Source organism: Chrysemys picta, chromosome 4 (genome assembly GCF_011386835.1).
Source record: "Chrysemys picta bellii isolate R12L10 chromosome 4, ASM1138683v2, whole genome shotgun sequence".
Classification (NCBI taxonomy): domain Eukaryota; kingdom Metazoa; phylum Chordata; order Testudines; family Emydidae; genus Chrysemys; species Chrysemys picta.
This window is the reverse complement of record NC_088794.1, coordinates 21,085,807-21,102,467: the sequence shown is the minus strand read 5'-3', so window position 1 is coordinate 21,102,467 and position 16,661 is coordinate 21,085,807. Positions and strand designations below refer to the sequence as shown.

At 45.6% G+C, this 16,661-nt stretch overlaps 1 protein-coding gene across 5 annotated transcripts in view; it reads left to right on the top strand.

Moving 5' to 3' along the window:
- Positions 1-14,537, top strand: part of ATP2B4 (ATPase plasma membrane Ca2+ transporting 4) — a 103,863-nt gene extending 89,326 nt beyond the window's left edge. For 2 of the 5 annotated variants that reach the window (XM_008173759.4, XM_008173758.4), the window contains 2 exons: positions 2,146-2,335; positions 9,286-14,537. In XM_008173759.4, coding sequence (XP_008171981.2) covers positions 2,146-2,335; positions 9,286-9,311 — 216 coding nt within the window. In that variant the 3' untranslated portion in view covers positions 9,312-14,537. The remainder of the gene's footprint in view (positions 1-2,145; positions 2,336-9,285) is intronic. The other 3 variants (XM_008173757.4, XM_008173756.4, XM_024110320.3) reach the window with 2 other exon arrangements.
- The last annotated feature ends 2,124 nt before the right edge of the window (positions 14,538-16,661 follow it).

The window sequence follows — 16,661 nt, the reverse complement described above, 5'->3', positions numbered from 1 at the left end:
TTCTGGGGGGGGGGCTGTCAGGGGATGGGGGTGTGGATAAGGGTTGGGGCAGTCAGGGGACAGGTAGGGGGGTAGGGTACTAGGGGGCCAGTTAGGATGTGGGGAAGGTCTCAGGAGGAGGCAGTCAGGGGACAAGAGGCAGGGAGGCTTAGGGAGGGTGTGGAGTCCTGGGGGGCAGTCAGGGGACAAGGAGTGGGGGGGAGGGTTGGGGGTTCTGAGGGGGCAGGAAGTGGGAGGGAGTGGAAGGGGCAGGGGCGGGGCTAGGACAGGACGGGGGCGGGGCTAGGACAGGGGCGGGGCTAGGGCGGGGCTCCTCCCGTCCTCTTTTTTGATTGTTGAAATATGGTAACCCTAGCATACAAGTCCTACTTCACCCATTGAACTTATGGTTCATACAGCCTTAGGTGTGACACTTTTTTTTGCAGCACATAGGAAATGCATGTGATCCACACTAAAGCCACATGTATGTGGTTTTAAAAAAAATATTGGAGCATGGCCCACATTCAGGTCACTGTGAGTTGTGTGTGAAAACACGAGCCGGGGGGTACACATGACTGAAGCCAACATGTGATTTTTGTCGTCTTTGTTCCTATTCTTTTAAGCTTTGGTGCTGGCTTGTATCGGCCAGGCTGGAGGTTATTTTTGCAGTGGGATATGGGGAAAACCGATTCTGTTGGGGTCAGATGTTGCTGGTCATTGGGACACTGGTTGTGCTTGCTAATTTCTCAAGCTAGCCTGCAGCATGATAACGCTTTTGGGAATACAATGCCGTTACAAGAACGATACAGACTTGCCGGAGGATGGTAGGTAGAAATTTCTGTAATGTGGTGATACAGGTTCTAGGCGCTGTCTCCAAACCAGTAAGAAGAATGAGGTAGCAATACCAGTAGCCACCATGTGGTGCCCAACGAGTCCATACTGGAACCAGTTTACTTATGAAGCTTTGCGTTCTTGCCTCATGAAAAATGCTGCTTGCTATTGCAACACTATGCAAAGCCCTGGGATCTTTCCAGCATCATGTCTGTCCTGCAAATCCTAGCAAACCAGCCTGGAGATCAAAACCCTGGAGTTCTAGGCTTCCAGGAGAGTGTCCTAAATACATGTGCCTTAAAGGGAAATGGCGGGGATTCTTTCACGATTGCCCTTGCCGATCGCAGGAAAACATTCCTGTATCACAATATGAGAATGAAACAAGGAAATGGCAAAGCTGTGCACGGAATACCCACTGGGATGGTCTGGGAAGCTGCGTGCCGTTCCTTGGGGAGGCCTTTTTAATAAGGATCATGTGACCAGGGCAGTGGCCAGAAACACAAGGAAACTGCAAGAACACGTAGCCTCCTGGTTCTACCTGTGTGGACAAGAGATAGCTAGGAGAGTGAAAATTCAGAGCTGTGTAAATCCCTAGGTGTAACTGGCTACTGCTCTGAGCTACCTTCCTTGGAATGTGTCTGCAAACTGACACTGCGGCTGCTTCCTTATTTCATAGCTGATGGTTTTTGTTTCTTTGTTCTTTATATTTAGGGCATTTGCATAAATCACTGTGTGGTTCAGGGCCTGATCCTGAGAGAAGTGCTGAGCATCTGTGAGCCCGTTTGGCTTTAGTGGGAGTTGTGGCCGCTTGGCGTGTTTCTGGAGTCAGCCCCTTACTCAGTCCAATGAAAGACATGACTGATTGGAAATGTTTTTCTATCCCATTGCAGTTTTCTAGAATACAGGCTGCACTTTGTGTATCAGTTGCCAGCTCACACCTACACCCCCTACCCCCTCTCTCTCTTTCCACACCTCCTGCACGTTGCCTTTATGTACTAGATCCTTTCCCCTGACTGCCCCCACCCCTTTGGGTCTGTAAAGATTGCATCTGATGCAAACTCTAGAGAGAGAGAGAGAGAGGGAGGGAAAGGCTGAAAGCTAACGTCTAATCTTTGCTCCATGTCTTTGCTTTTGGATCACCTGCCAAAACTGTATTTACGGGAATGTAATCTGAAATGGGTTTTTCCTTTCTTCTCCCTGCCCACCTCCATCCTCTCTTCCTTATCGTCTGTTTGTGTCTGTCCCTGTCTGCCCAGCCTCCCCTCCTTCCCACCCCCCATTCCTCTTGGTCTCTGACTGTGGGGCGAAGCTATCTCACTCTCTGATTCTTTACAGATGGACGTAGTTTACACATTCCAGACCGGCGCCTCCTCTTTACAGGGAGCCCTCAGGAGACAGCCTTCCATCGTGAGCCAGCACCACGATGTAAAACATGTTTCTAGCCCAACCCATGTAGCTCTTTCCTCCGTCAATTCCACTCCCACCACTTCTGCTGCTGCTGCTGCTGCATCTCCTACTGCGGGCAGTGAGTGATAGTCTCTATTACAATGCATGACTTCCTAATAACCACAAGAGAGCACTTGCATCGACCTAACGCAACCTGTTCTCTCTCTTCCTCTTTAATCCTTGACTTGGCCCAATGGTTCCTTGTCTCGATTCGGGGGCAGGGTGGAGAGGCCATTTGTTTCTTTTAAAGCTGTTGCATCTTTAACCATGTTTAAAACCTTTCTGGTTCATTTCCTTCTCTCCTCCTTGTTGCTTCTTTTATCTTTTCTCCTCCTTGCAGGATTTTGATGGATGTTGGTTTGTTTTTTTCCTTCCCATGGGTGCAAAATTTGAGGTTCTTTAAAAGAACCATGTGGGTCGAAGGACCCCAAATAAAATGGGGGAAGCCGTTCTTCCCACAAGTCAGGATTTCTGACATGGCTCCCCTCAAATCCTCTGAGCTGATGGTTTTACTTAAGTCTTGGTTTGTTGGAGGCCAGTGGGATCACTGAACTTTAGCGCTAACTTGTAACTGAACAGCCTCCCGATTGGCCTTCGCAATAACTTACACATTGCATGAGCCACAAGTCACTCGAAGTGACATCGAGCCCTGTGCAGAGGACTACTGCTTAAGTCCCCCACAAAGCCCTGTTATGAGGTCTTAGGGCCCTAATTAGGTCAGCTCTTAAGCACGTGCTTAAATCCCAGTCAGTTGGCCTTGAGGACATTTTGAGAGTTACGCACCTTTTAATGCTATGGGGCCAATCACACGTGCCCAGAATATCAGACATTCCAAGACTTCTGGGCACAGTTTGGGCCTACCACCACCTGCATGGCACCCATCCCCTCCACATGACTTTGCATGCAAGGTCATGCCACACGGGAGGCTGCCATTTTGAAGAGCGTGCCACCCCGCCCCACCAGCGTGACCTTGCACGTACAGTCTGTGTGAGGACATGCCGGGGGTGGGGGGACAGCATGCACTTAATTATGGCATCCCCCGTCCGATACCAGACAAAACCACATCCAGTCCTGTCTCGGACAGGGGACAAACCACCTCAAAAAAGGACTGCCTGGTTCATAGGCAGACAAATGACCTCCCTATTTAATGCTGCCCTGAGTAGGAAGCACATGTGTAAGTGCTTTCCTGAATTGGGGCCTTACATGGGACGGTGGTGGCATGTAGGCCTGTTTCTGGGCCTTTGAATTTCACCCGGTATGTGCAAATTAGGTAGATCACTTAGACAGCTGATTAAAAATCTTTTTTTACAGAATCCCATTTTCCAGTTGCATGTGGAAACACCTGGCACTGAGCACGCCATGGTTGCAAGTGCACAGTTGTTAATGCCTCGCTCTTCTATGGCACTTTCCATCCATAGATCTCCAGGTGCTTTGCAAATTTAGATGCCAAGTTTGAAAATGTAGCTTCTTTTTTTTTTTTTTTTAAATCAGTTATAAAATGGAATGGGAGAAATCCTGGCCCTGTTGAAGTCACTGGGAGTTTTGCAATTCAGTGAGGTCAGACTTTCACCCAAGGAATTTATAGGGGTTTGCCTTTTGTTTACTTCTGCCGCCATGCACCAGCATAATAGGTTTCTCAGAAGGAAGTGTTCTTAGTTTGGAGCATTTGCAGAGGGGGAGAAACATAGTGGATGTTGGTGTGTCCCACCAAAACACCATTTATGCTCATTGATTAATATTCTACTTGATTGTGGGAGGGAATCAATAACTTGCAAGGATAGCATGAGCCCTACCAGCTAACAACTTTCCCAAAAGCTAAAACGGGTTGCTAAGGGTTCCCTCCATTTTATCTAGACTTGGCTCTACTTCCTTTCTGCTGTTCTCTCTTTCTAAAAACTGTATCCCTGAATACAGATTAACAGCCCCTCTGACTTCCCCTTATTATTTCCTGGTGGAAAGTCCTACTGTGCCAGATCTCAGCAGTCCTGAATGCTGTGTTACTGTTGGGTGGTGATGTAACAAAGGGGAGACCTCACAAGTGAACCACAGCTGGTGGCTTGTAGATTTAGGCTTTGTCTCCACTGGGAATTTTTGCCCTGATTGCAGCTATCGGTGTCCCAGCTCCACCGAGCCCTTAGTCTGAATAGGGTAAAGCACTGCGAGCCACACCTTTGCGCTGGTGCAGTTTACCTCAGTTTCAAGGAGCGGTGAGCTCGGCCAGTACAAGTGGTAGCTTGACCTAGTGGTTTGCCTGAGTTCACCTAGTCCAGGGGCTGGAATTGGGGCAAACTCCCAGTGTAGATGATGCTTGAGATGCTGCGGAAAACTTGGAATCAAGAGGAAAGGCAGGTCCTTATTCTGGGCATGGAAGATGGGTGTTCACACTACTTTTTCAGAGAAATTGAAACATGTCATTGACATCACCCTTTGGGTGTCTGCATAGACTCTAGCCACTCCTGTGGATTGCAGAAATTTCTGCATGGGAAGTTCTTAAACAGTTCAACTCCCCATGAAGTCGTCATAATTCTTGCAGTGCTCTGAAAGCTCGCTACCAATGGACAAACTTCCTACGGCTTGGAATTGGGGAGTGGGGGGATCATCTGGATAAGTTCAGATGCTTGATCCAAAGCTGAGGCAAAGGTGAGCTGGGTAGTCGTGCACCGAAAGGCTTTCTTGCAAGGAGCATCAGAAATCCTGCTTCCAGCTGGGCTGGAAATAAGACCAACATTTCTTGCAGTTTTTCTGAACTTGCATCTGAACCTAGAAGTGCTGAGTAGATGTTTGAAAACAAAACACAATGAGAAAAAGCCAGTGAAATGTTTCACCCCTCAGAGATGTGGTTCCAGTTTGGAGCAAGGGTTTGGATGGACTTTTATTTTATCCAGACTGGTGAACTCATCCCTAAACTGTTCCTCCTTTGCTTATCTTCCTAACCAGAGATCCTTTAACAATGAGGTGGAATTTGCATTGTTTTATGTTAGTTCTGCCGACAACTTCTTACGATCAGCCGCAGAAATAGCGGGACCTGCCTGGGGGAAGGCAACAAAATATTTCCTTTATGAACTGAGTGGGGAATTAAAATGTTAGAGAAACCAAAACCGTTCATGGACATCTGGACCAACCAGTTGTGCTCCTGGATGGGTCACTGCCTGCAGAGTCAGAGCCCAGGAACTTTGGATCTAAAAGCACGAGCCTCCTCTGTCTGAGCTAAAGGAGCAGCTGTGCTCACTCAAGGGAAGAAGCGGACCGATTAAACCTCTGTATGTGATCTAGCCATGGGAGGGAGACTAAGTGCCATGCTGTTAGTGGAGTTTACCCACTTGTGTTAAAAGCTGAAAAGCAAGTGATAGCGCCAGCTTTATTGGTGCACATGGATTTTTTCAAAGCAGTCTAGGGGGTTTAGCCACACCTGATTAATGGAATGTGTCTAAATCCCTTGTGCTGCTTTGTAAATCTCTACGCATTCATCGTTTTGTGCAGATGTATCATTCTTGGTTCGTTTGCTTGGTTTTTGTTTCTGGCGCATTGTAGCGGTGCAGTGCATATATCTCGGAAGTCTGTCGATTGCTGATCTCTGGGGTTATCCCACTGTGCATCTAACAGGGTTGGAGTTTTGGTTGTCTGTTTCACTTTTTTTTTTTTTTTTTTTTTTTTTTTTGGGGCGGGGTTGTGTGACTTCAGGCTTCAGAGAAGTGGGTTTTTCTGGCACTAATGCCAGCCTGGCTAACTCCCTCAAGCAAGGGCACCTGAAAGTTAGGAGGAGGAGTAACGTTAAATATTCTGATGGCTTCATGCCATGGCTGATGGAGGTGTAATATACAGGCATGATGCTGTATTGGTTAGGAGATGGACTAGTGTCCTGGCATGCAATAAGGCCAAGAACTTTTCCAGTAGAATCCACAAATATCACCCCCTTTTTCCGGATGTATAACGAGCCTCCATTGTCTTTTGGCCTACGTCTTTCCCAGCTCTACCTTACTCTTCCTCCGTAGCTTTGTGGTACCCTGCAGTGTGACGGGAGTTAAGAGAGGAAATGGGAGTACCAGATTACTGTGCTTGGAAGGAACCCCAAAGCATCTGGATTTCTCTAGCTACTTCACCCAATCCATCGATCACAGACGTGTTCGAGTGAGAGAAGGCCTTGAATTCCAGCTGCCCCAATGTTGTCTACCCAGATATAACCTTCCCTTTTCACAGGTCAGGCCGTATGGCTCCCCACTGTGAAGGTGGACACTCAAGTCTTCCCCCGGATCTGTGTTTTTTGCTTGTCTTCTGGCCACTGCAAGCCAGTGTGTTGTGTGTGCTTATGTGTCCATGTGTGACATGAGGATGGGCTTGTTTCACTTTTATAGATGAAATGCTTTTGGCTTTCAAAGCCCTCATCATGCTGGTGTCAATGAGGATGTTCCATCAGAATGCTCATGGGTCATTATCCTGCTGCTTGGGGGCACCATCACCTCTTCAGGGTGGGTGGAGATGCCAGCCCAAAAGCATGTCCCTGTTAAAGTGGAGGACACGGGCATCCTATAGGTTGACTTGTGAGGCTGTAAAGTTGGTGGGGGGGTCTCATCTCAAGCTTCCCTTTGTATAATGCCTTGTTTTCAATGCTTTGTGAATGCTGACATGCTGTCATTGTGCTGACACCAAAGATCTTTGGGGAGTTCTTTTATCTTGGGTATCTGGAAGGTGGTGATGGGAGGGGTTCTGGCTGGTGTCTCCAGTTGAGTCTGCTGGTGATATAGTAACCAACATCTAACCCAGTGAATCTCATGAGTGGTGGGTAGTGGTGTCCTGGTTTACCAGGATCGATAGCCTTTTCGCCAAGGTACAGTGAAGAAACAGTTGGTTTGAGCACTTGCGAGTGGAGGAATTGACTTTCTCCTTCCGCTCCTCCTTCCTCCTTTGCTTTCTGTCCATTTAGCTGGGACGTAGGGCGAGTGTTGAGAGAAGCTGGTGTAGCATAGTGGTGCAGGCAGAAGCAAGGAGTTATCATGGGCATGTGCATCTTCACAGGTGTCAGCGCTTTAATGAAGTGCTCCACACAACCCCTCCTGGGCTGGTCTAGGAACCAGAGGACTAAGAGCACTGTGCTGATAACCTAACTCCACAGGCAGCATCTGAAAGCAGGTGGGCAAAGGTGACTCAGGGCTGGGTGAAGGCACGGCTCTCTGCTGCTGGTGGGGGATGCTCAAAGGAGATATAAAGCAGTGACTTGAGAGTACACTGGAGTGGTAACAATTCCCTCCACTGCAGGAATCCCTGGGTGACTTTTTCATGGAGGACTTTATGCAGGAGGTGAGATTAGAGGATGGTCCTTTTTGCCCTCAAAACACAGAATCAGCTCAGTTTCCATCCAACGCAAACGGGTGATTAGAACTCCCCCTCCACTCGCTGGGGGAAGGAGCAAACCCAGTAGGTTGCAGCAGGTCACAACTGTAATGGGATGATGAGGAACATCTTTGGAATGTAACTTTCAATGAGGGCTGACAGGCTGATGTCTAAGCTAAACAGTGTCTGCAATTCCATGACCCCTGGCACACACTAGCGCCCGTTAGCTGGGGAAGGTTGGGAGCTGTGGACAGGAGTAATTCATGCAATGTGAGGCATGCCACTCTGACAGCATGGGACTCAGGAATGTGGCCACTGGTTAATTAGAAATACTTTTTTTTGGGGGGGGGGACAGGTGGGTAGCATTTTATTTTGCAATTTGGATCCAGATAACACTTTTCTCTGACCTCTCAAGGTTGAGAGAGTTTGTAGTAGTGGTTCTGGTTTTGTCCGCTCCATACAGAAGCGATTTAAACGTACGAGGATGCGTGAATTGAATTGACGTTTAGAATGCATACGCCTGAGTGTTCCTTGAGTACAAGTCACTCACGGGAACGGATGTGATCTTCCGCACCCAATGTCTGTGCATTGGCTGCAGTGGAATGACCTACATCGCACGCACACGCGTGGGTTTGGGGTGAGTGTGCCCATGGAGAAGTCACCATCATCAAAAATGCAGTGTTACCAGGTCGCTGCCTGCTTCACCTTTGTGTGTTGAAAATGTGAATTGGACCTTAAACCTGTGACCGAATAAACTGTGACTTGACTGCAGGGTGGGGTGAGAGAGCTGTAGGCTTTCAGGCTTGGATTTTCAAAGGAACCTGAGGAACTTGTGAATGGGATGCCTTAGGCTCCTTTATAAATCCTGCCCAACTTGAGATGCAGAGGGCCTTGCTCAGAAGTGCTTTTCAGAAGTGCTGAGCCCCCATGACTGTTGTAGGAGCGAACGGGAGCTGTGGGCACCTCATGTCTCTGGAAAGCCAGGTCCGACACATGTCAAGAGGGGCACCTGAAAGCAGCGGCTGCTTTTGGAAACGCTGGCCTTAAACGTGTTGGCGCAGGCAAGGATCGAAAGCTCCTGACCAGAGTCTAGGCTACAGCGTGGAAACTCGCACAGCTTTGGTTTCCTTCTTGCATGCTTAGCTGGGTACGTTTGTTGTTAGTGCCATCTGCTTGGATCTGCTGCTCCACGCGGAGTTGATGAAGCCATGACACCTTTAAACTGATTCCTTTTTATAGGTTTACAAAAAATAAATAAATAACTAAAAATGCATCACTTCCCATTTGCCTAGAAGCCAAATCACTGTGTGTCTAACCCACCTCTCTTTTGAGTTGTACTTCCACTTTTATTTTGTCTTTTTGTTAAATGCACAGAAGCGTGTGCGCGCACGCACCAGAACTAATGCATTTTGATTTCCATTCATTTCAAAGTGATCTGTTTGGAAATGTTTGTCTTTTCTTACAGCTTCTGAAGTCGCCCCATAGTCGGTTGCCCCATCACACACCTACTCCTGAATTTGATCCATGTGGCCATCGTAGTTTCCCATAGTTTCTCTTATTTTTATTGAGTTTTGTTCCGTATTGTTGTAGTGGTGGTGTTGTCTTTTTTTATTTTTCACCTGAAGTTCCTGAGATCTCCCTATGGCCGCCTCTCACCTCTTCTCTGTTTATCCCCTACCCTCCACCCCAACCTCCTGACAGATCAAAGTGGTGAATGCGTTCCGTAGCTCTTTATATGAAGGCCTCAAGAAACCCGAATCCAGAAGCTCCATTCATAACTTCTCAACTCACCCTGAGTTCATCATGGAGGAAGACGAGCCTCAATCCCCATTCCTCGACGACGCAGAAGAAGACTCCAAGACTGACGGACTCAAAAACCAAGGTGGGAGTAGCCCAGGTGAATCCTTCTCCCTCAACCAAAATAACAATGCGGTGGACAGCGATCTAGCCGAGAACACCGTCCCGGAGTTTGGAAGCCCCTTAGACAGCCTGGAATCATCGGTTTGACCTTTGAACTTTGCTACCCCCTTCACTTCCTTCACCCTGAGTCCCATGTGATATCAGCACCAATAACTGATATTGCAGAGTGGTCACTTCATGTTAACTGCTCATATGTATACTATTTTGTTTTCCTTTTATGATTTAGTGGCAGGAACCAGAGTACCATGGGTTGGGGAGGGGGGAGGGAGCAGTTTGCAGTGGGTAGTTGCCCAGGTGGGAAACAGACAAGTTGATATTTCTTCTCCTTGAGTCAGGTTCCGTGTGTCCATAGGGGTTTTTCATTTTGAAAAATGCATGTTCAAAGAAAAGGTTCAGATTGTCTTAAATAGTCTTACATGCACGCTCGCCATCTGAAGGTGCATTTGTGGGGTGACTTGGGGGTCTTTTAGCTTGTGGGATTTGACCCCCGATAACGTCACACTGTGGGGCGGGGGGAGAAGCAGCATGAAGGTACAGATTTAAAAATTGAACAGGGGGAAAAAATCTTGACTTGTGTTAAAGAGGAGGAAAGGGAAAAACCAAACAGCTATTCCCTGCGGGAGACTCTGATGGTTAGAGTATGTAAACCAGTCTTCCACCTTGAAAAAATGGTACCTAACCTTTACTACTTTTCTGTCTTCGTATGTGTGTGTCTCTCTGTTTCCAACATGCTAACTGTGATTAAAAACAAGGGAGGAGGGTGATTTAAGAGTCTTAAATATGTTGGCTAAGAGATGATTTGAAAAAGACCCTGCTTTGTTACAAAGCCCCACGGGAGATGCTGCCACCATTGCTGGGAATGTTCTCCAAGAACTGCCATGACTGGAAATAAGAAGTCTTACTTTCTGCAGACCTTTTAAAATGCATCTTTTTGCTCTTGAACTGTATTATATCGGTCGGCAGGATTTTCGATGGTCGGCAAGAGTCATGCGTAATTTAATAGCAAATCATTTCTGAACCACTTTGGTGAGCAGAGGTGTTTTTGCGTGGTTTTTGTTTGTTTGTTTGTTTTTTAAACTGTCAGATTTAAATATTCCTTTGGCCCTGGAGTGAGGCTAGCCGCGGCTAAGGTTCATCCCAAAGAACATACCACGTGCTGCACATCTATTTCAAAGCAGTGGCGGGGTCTGGATGGGAATCGACTGCCAGCTGCTCATGGAACCGCTGGGGCAACTTAAGGCTACCCATCCTTGCTGGGTTTTGCAGGTCCCTTGGGAAAGAGAAGAGACTGTAGTAGGGGAAGCCATATTTGCAGTGGCCATATCTGCACAATCCCATTCAGTGTACATACCCGCCTCATGATGGAATTGTCCTGTCTGTGTCTTTCTAGGGTTGGATGAAGCTGTTTGCAAATAGGGGCATCCTCCTATAACATGGCTGTCTTATTCCTGGGAAGGGCACCTCCTTCATCAGAACTTCAGAGGAGGCTTAATAGCTAGGCTTTGCCCCACTCTCCCTTGTCACAATGGTTCCCTCTCCACCTTAAACCCTAATTTGCCTCCCCTCTTGCCTGGATCTTGTTGCATCTCAGTACTACAAGCAGATGCAAGAAATGATGATCCGTGAAGCTAAGGTCATAGCCAATGTAACTTACTCTGGAGAAATCCGTTCCAGGGTGTCCTGTGCTAATTGTTAATGTGTCTCTTGGGGTTTTTTAGGTTTGTCCCCTGATATTTAGGCTGTGGCAGGGTGAGAGGCCTGGGCTTCAGCTTTTGATCATCTGGGAAGCCACTCAATGAAATAGTTCTGAGCAAACTCACTTGTGATGCCAAGAAAGGGTCAAATCATGAGTGATGGGAGATGTCTGCAACTCCTGTTGACTTCATTGGGTACTTTTTGTGCCTCTCAGAGTTTGGCCCTAGATTGGTGTCATGGAGAAATGCTGTAGAAGGTTACCTATTTTACCCCCTTATCCAACACTTATTCAATTAAAAGCTGTACCTGGAAGCAGAGAGAGAACCCACTTGCAACTGGCTGTATTAAAGGGTTTGTGACAAAAAGGGACAGGGGGGCCTTGCCCAGTCTCCTTCCTAACAAGCAGAAATATCTTAATGAGCGAGTGAAGGTTGTGTGGGGTTTTTTTCTTAGTTTTTTTGTTTTTAAGAACACACAGCAAAAACTCCCGTGCCTTTTCCAAGCACTGCCCAAAGCACCGTCTGCCACTTGGGAGCCCGGTACTTTGCCAAGAAATAAGTGTTCCTTAAACAACCCAACACTGACTCATGCCCTGGCGCTGTCACGCTTCATTCCACATCTGTTCAGGGTAGACCAATGAAAGGTCCTTCTCACAGGGTCTTCTGCTCCATGGCTAGTAAAGAGGAGGGGATGCTAGGCTCCACAAACTACCAATACCAAGAAGAAATAACCACCACTGTGCATCTTACTTGCAAATCAAAGCCCACCCCTTTCATCCAGAAAAAACCACCTGCTTCCTTCATTCCTTTCATTCTTCATTTGAGCTATAATTGGGAGGGATTAAGGGGGAAATTTAGCTGTTTCTTGGTCTCTTACATGACCTATCTGATAGGAAAGAGAAAAGGATTTTAGTTTTTCTGTTTTAAAGCTTACATTGCTTAAAAGATCATTTTTCTATTTTAAATACTTGCAAAAAAACCCCACGACAGATGAAAATACGGTGTTCTTAGGAGTTTACGTAAATATTTATTAAATACTTTTGGGGGACACTGATTTTGTTTCTTTGATATTTTTTTATTACCTCGGACCTGTTTAAAAAAAAAAAACTTTTGGGGGGGGGGCAGGGGGAACTTTGGAAGCGCTTAAAAAGTCACTCCCAGAAGTCTCTGTGACTGACAGGTTACCATGAGGGTCTGGTCTACCTTTTTAGTCAATTTATTTTTTTGTTCTAGTTTCAATCGTAGGAGGGGGGGAAATAATTATATATAAATATTATGCAAAAAATATAGTTTTCTTTAGATCAGAAACTGATATTTTTAAGTCAGCCATATGTATTTTGTTTAAAGGAAAAAAACAAAGCTGTAAGTCATGTGTCTGCAATGGAATGTGATCACATGACTGGCAGTTTAAAGTGACAGGTAACTTAAAGATTGGTCAGATTCCAATCAACTTCCTTTCTCTGAGCAGCCATCTTTGTACTAAAAGTTAGTTGGATTACACAGAACTGTTTTTTATATAAATTATGTTGGTATGGCTGGTTGCTTAAAGTATAAGCGTTTATTGTGCATACTTTTTTATGTAAAATATTGTTTTTCTATTTAGTTTCAGTGATAAACTGGCAGCAGTTAACTATGGCTTAAGTTATTGAGGAAACTTAAACTGGGGAGAGAAAGAGATGGTGCTTTCAATTTAAAAGGCATGGTAGCCTAAATGAATTTCTTAAAACATGCCTTGAAAGATGGAGAGAGGTTTTTATTTTATTTTTTACTGCCAACAGGACGAGTGGGAGGGAAAAAATTAAACAGATAGTGCCATGTCAGACAGGAAATGAAGTAATATCCTGTGATACGTGTTAACTTGCCTTGGAATGCTGTGTTATTAAAACACTCTAAACGATTTTGCATCCAATTCTTAAGGGTAGGGTCTGTTTTTTGTTTTGTTAAATCAAGTGGCAGATTGGTACCAAAGACATTACATCACTTCCTGTGTGCAATGGTGAATATCCATTTGTAGGAGCTTTCATCATGTGATTAGGTTTGGAAAGGGGGTGTTTGTTTGCACAGGGATCTGACTTTAATTTTCAAAGGTTTTGTGCAATAAGTTTTTAAGGAAAAAAATTAAAACAAAACAAGAAAAATAAAATCACCAGAAGGAAAAATACTAAACTGAATTTTAGCCATGGGTAGGCTGTAAAAATAAATGAGCTGGGGCAGAGGAACATACTTCCTTTTGATACATGTTCAGTCTGTCCCTCATCTAGAAGCTTTCTCTGTGGGGAGCATGGACGACTTGTAGCGGGTTTAACTTTGGATCATGCCGGGGAAGAGTCAATTCGAAGCCCACTGCAGACTCCCACGGCCTTCAATGGGTTCTGGATCAGGCCCTCTGAGGAAGGGATCTTCAAGATCGGTTGCTATAGTGACTTCTTCCAGTGTTCCACCAGGCAGAGACTCATTTTATTTTTCCCCAACAGTCAAGGCCTTTGCTTTTCATGTGTCCCCAGGTTTTCTGCCTTCACATGTGTGTTTTGGCAAATGGCTGTTGATAGTTGTCTCTGGGAGCTACAGCCCCAAGAGGAGGGGAAGGGTGATGGTAGGTTCTGTTTGTGCCGTGAGAAAGTCTTAGATGACTTCAACTTCTGCTGTCCCCACCTCCTTGTGAATTTACCAATTCGCTGAGCTATCTTTAAGGATCTCCTGAAATGTGCTCTGAAAAATCAACTCCCCCGCACATATTCCCGGAGTAAATCTTTCTGAGAGAAGAACAAGCTAAGTATAGTTGTGGTGAATATAACTTTGGCCTGATATAACGGACTATAACTCCTTCAGGCTTACCTAGAATTTATGGGTCAAAACCAATGCTGCTTTATGACTTGTGCGGTCCTATTAGTGATGTCTCTTTTTCCCTTTCCTTGTCAGTAATTCTGCCCATCTCTTCCTCTTGGCTGTCTGACCTCTTGTGCTTTTGCCTCTGATGTCCCTGCTGGCCCCCCCCAAAAGGGGGCTGTGGTTGGGATGTTAAGTTAATTAGCCTTTCAGCAAAGTCCATGGCTAAAATGGCCTTTAGTTTATTTCCTAACCCTAAATAAATATATATACAGAAATATACACTTTGTATATATTTATCTGACTCTCTTTAAAAAAAACAACAAAATAACCAAAATCTTTCTTTTGAAAAGAGCACGCAGGTTTGAACTTGAGTTTCTTTTTTTCAGTAACTAGTATAATAAGCACTGGTATTTTTGTATTTAAAAAAAAAAAAAGAAAAAAATGACAAAATAAAAGATTGACTATTATGTGGTATGCATGACATTAAAAACAATGGTGGTTTCAAAGCAATATGTACCCTGGTGTGTTTGCCATATCCTAGAGTCCAGCTTAAAGTGCACCTGATCTGTATTTGCATTTTGATATTATTTAATCTCTATGTACAATGTTTTGCATGTAATTTATATGGTTCTTGGGGAGGAAAAAATACTTTTTTGAATGAATTGTCAACTAGCTGCTTCTGGGAGAATTTGGAACTCAAAGCATAGATAACGCTGTGATTGGAAATGGAAGGGGCAGGGGGAAACTACACAACGGAAGATAGAGGGGGAAACAAAGGGGTAATGTTTTGAATCAATAAAGCTTTTGCTGTTGAGCAGAAACAATGTGCGAGTGCATTGAGAGAATAAAATGTGCCCACATGTAATTGTGCTGTCCTTAGTGTATGTCTACCAGCTTGTGAAGTCACTGATCATCTACTGACGCTGAGACGAAGGGTTGCACTTAAAGGCTCACCTCCGAGCAAAGCTGTAGTGTGGAAACTGGTGGTGTTTTGTTTGTTTCAATCTCACACCATGAAAACAATTTTATTTAATAGGTTTTCCAATCTCCCTCTTCAGCTGTGGGTGACTGTACTGAACTCTGTTTGTTTCAGTCGTTCTGACTTCTACCATCTTCGAGCAAGGTCCAGAAGCAGCTGTCAAACACTAGCCAAAGCTAATGTCTTCTCACAGATATGGCCATGTGGACATTTTCCTATTCCTCTGACAGTGTCTCTCCAGATGCTGTCTCCAACTGCAGTAAGGCAATGGAGTTGAACTGCAGCTTTCTAGTTTTGACCTCAATTCAGTAAAGCCCTTTAAATATCCAAGTCCATCCTTCTTTAGTCATATGCTTAAGTGTTTTGTTGAGCTGGAGTCTCAAACTGCAATTAGCTTTCGAAATTTATCAAAAGATGTAGCTGAAACAAGCCCTGATCCTTTGGCATTTAAGCTCAGGAATGGCTTTACTAATCTGAGTAGTCTATCGGAACCAATGGGACTGTTCCCACAAGTGAAACTATTCAGGGGTTGCACCATTTTTAGGACCATGTGGTTTGATATCCGCCCCCCTTTCATTACAGCATAGTCAGCTCAGGAGAGGAGCGTGGGCTGACGACGGAGCTGGGGCTTGTGGGAATGAGGGCAGAGCTGGGGCCGGAGCTGGGCTGGGAGCAGGGCTGGGTGGCACTCCTTCATGCTTCCTGTTGGGACTGGCCTGGGCCCCCCTGTGCACCCCCCTCCCCCATTTCAGTGGTATGCCCCACAGTTTAGGGACCGCTGTCTTAGAGACCAGCAAATCAACTGATGTGAATTAAGCTTAGGTCTGAGCTTCGGTGAATGGGAGAAGTGGTTACAGGAGTTGTAATGCAAGTTCCTGGCAGGGTCACCATTGTTCCCAGTGGTGTTCTGTCAAATATTTAACCTCTTTTTGGGATCACACACTAGCTAACCCTTAAAGCCTGTCTTTTTGGGTTTAAAAGATACAGTCAGAAATGTAGTTTATTGTTAAAAGTAAAAGCTGGTTCTGATTGGATGCTATTCAGCACAAATGCTCCCAGTGGTTTATGGACCTAGTCAGTTTTTTCTGAACAGCAGCTGCGATGCTAATTTACGTAGTTGTGTGGTGTTGGTTTTCTTCCCATACCCAGTTATCATGCCAACAATTGTGGCTCACACTGTCAGTCTCTCATTTTTGTGCATAATGTCTGTTCCTTGTTACTGTGTTGGCCTGTAGCTCCTTTTGGGCAATAATTTTGGTTGGTTGGGCATTGGCAGATAGGAGCAACATCATTATTCCTACTGAGCTTGCGTCTCCTATTTCCATCCTGCCACTTTGATGGGAACTCCACTGCAATTAGTTCTACCAAGATTCGTTGTAATGGGGCCAGGTTACCAGCTGCAGAGGCACTGGCATGGGGTCACTGATGAACCACGTTGCAGTCCTACAGTAGCCAAACTTGTGTGTGATTGGGAAAGGCTAAGAGATTGGACTCTATGCGTCTCAATCAAAGTTGGGCCCAAACTGAGTGGAGAAGAGAGATTAGGATACAAGCTCAGCAGATTGGGCCCAGATCCTCAAAGGTATTTAGGCACCTAATTCCTTACACCTTTTGACAAGCTGGGCCTTCCTCCCTTAGGCTTTGGGGTGGATAAA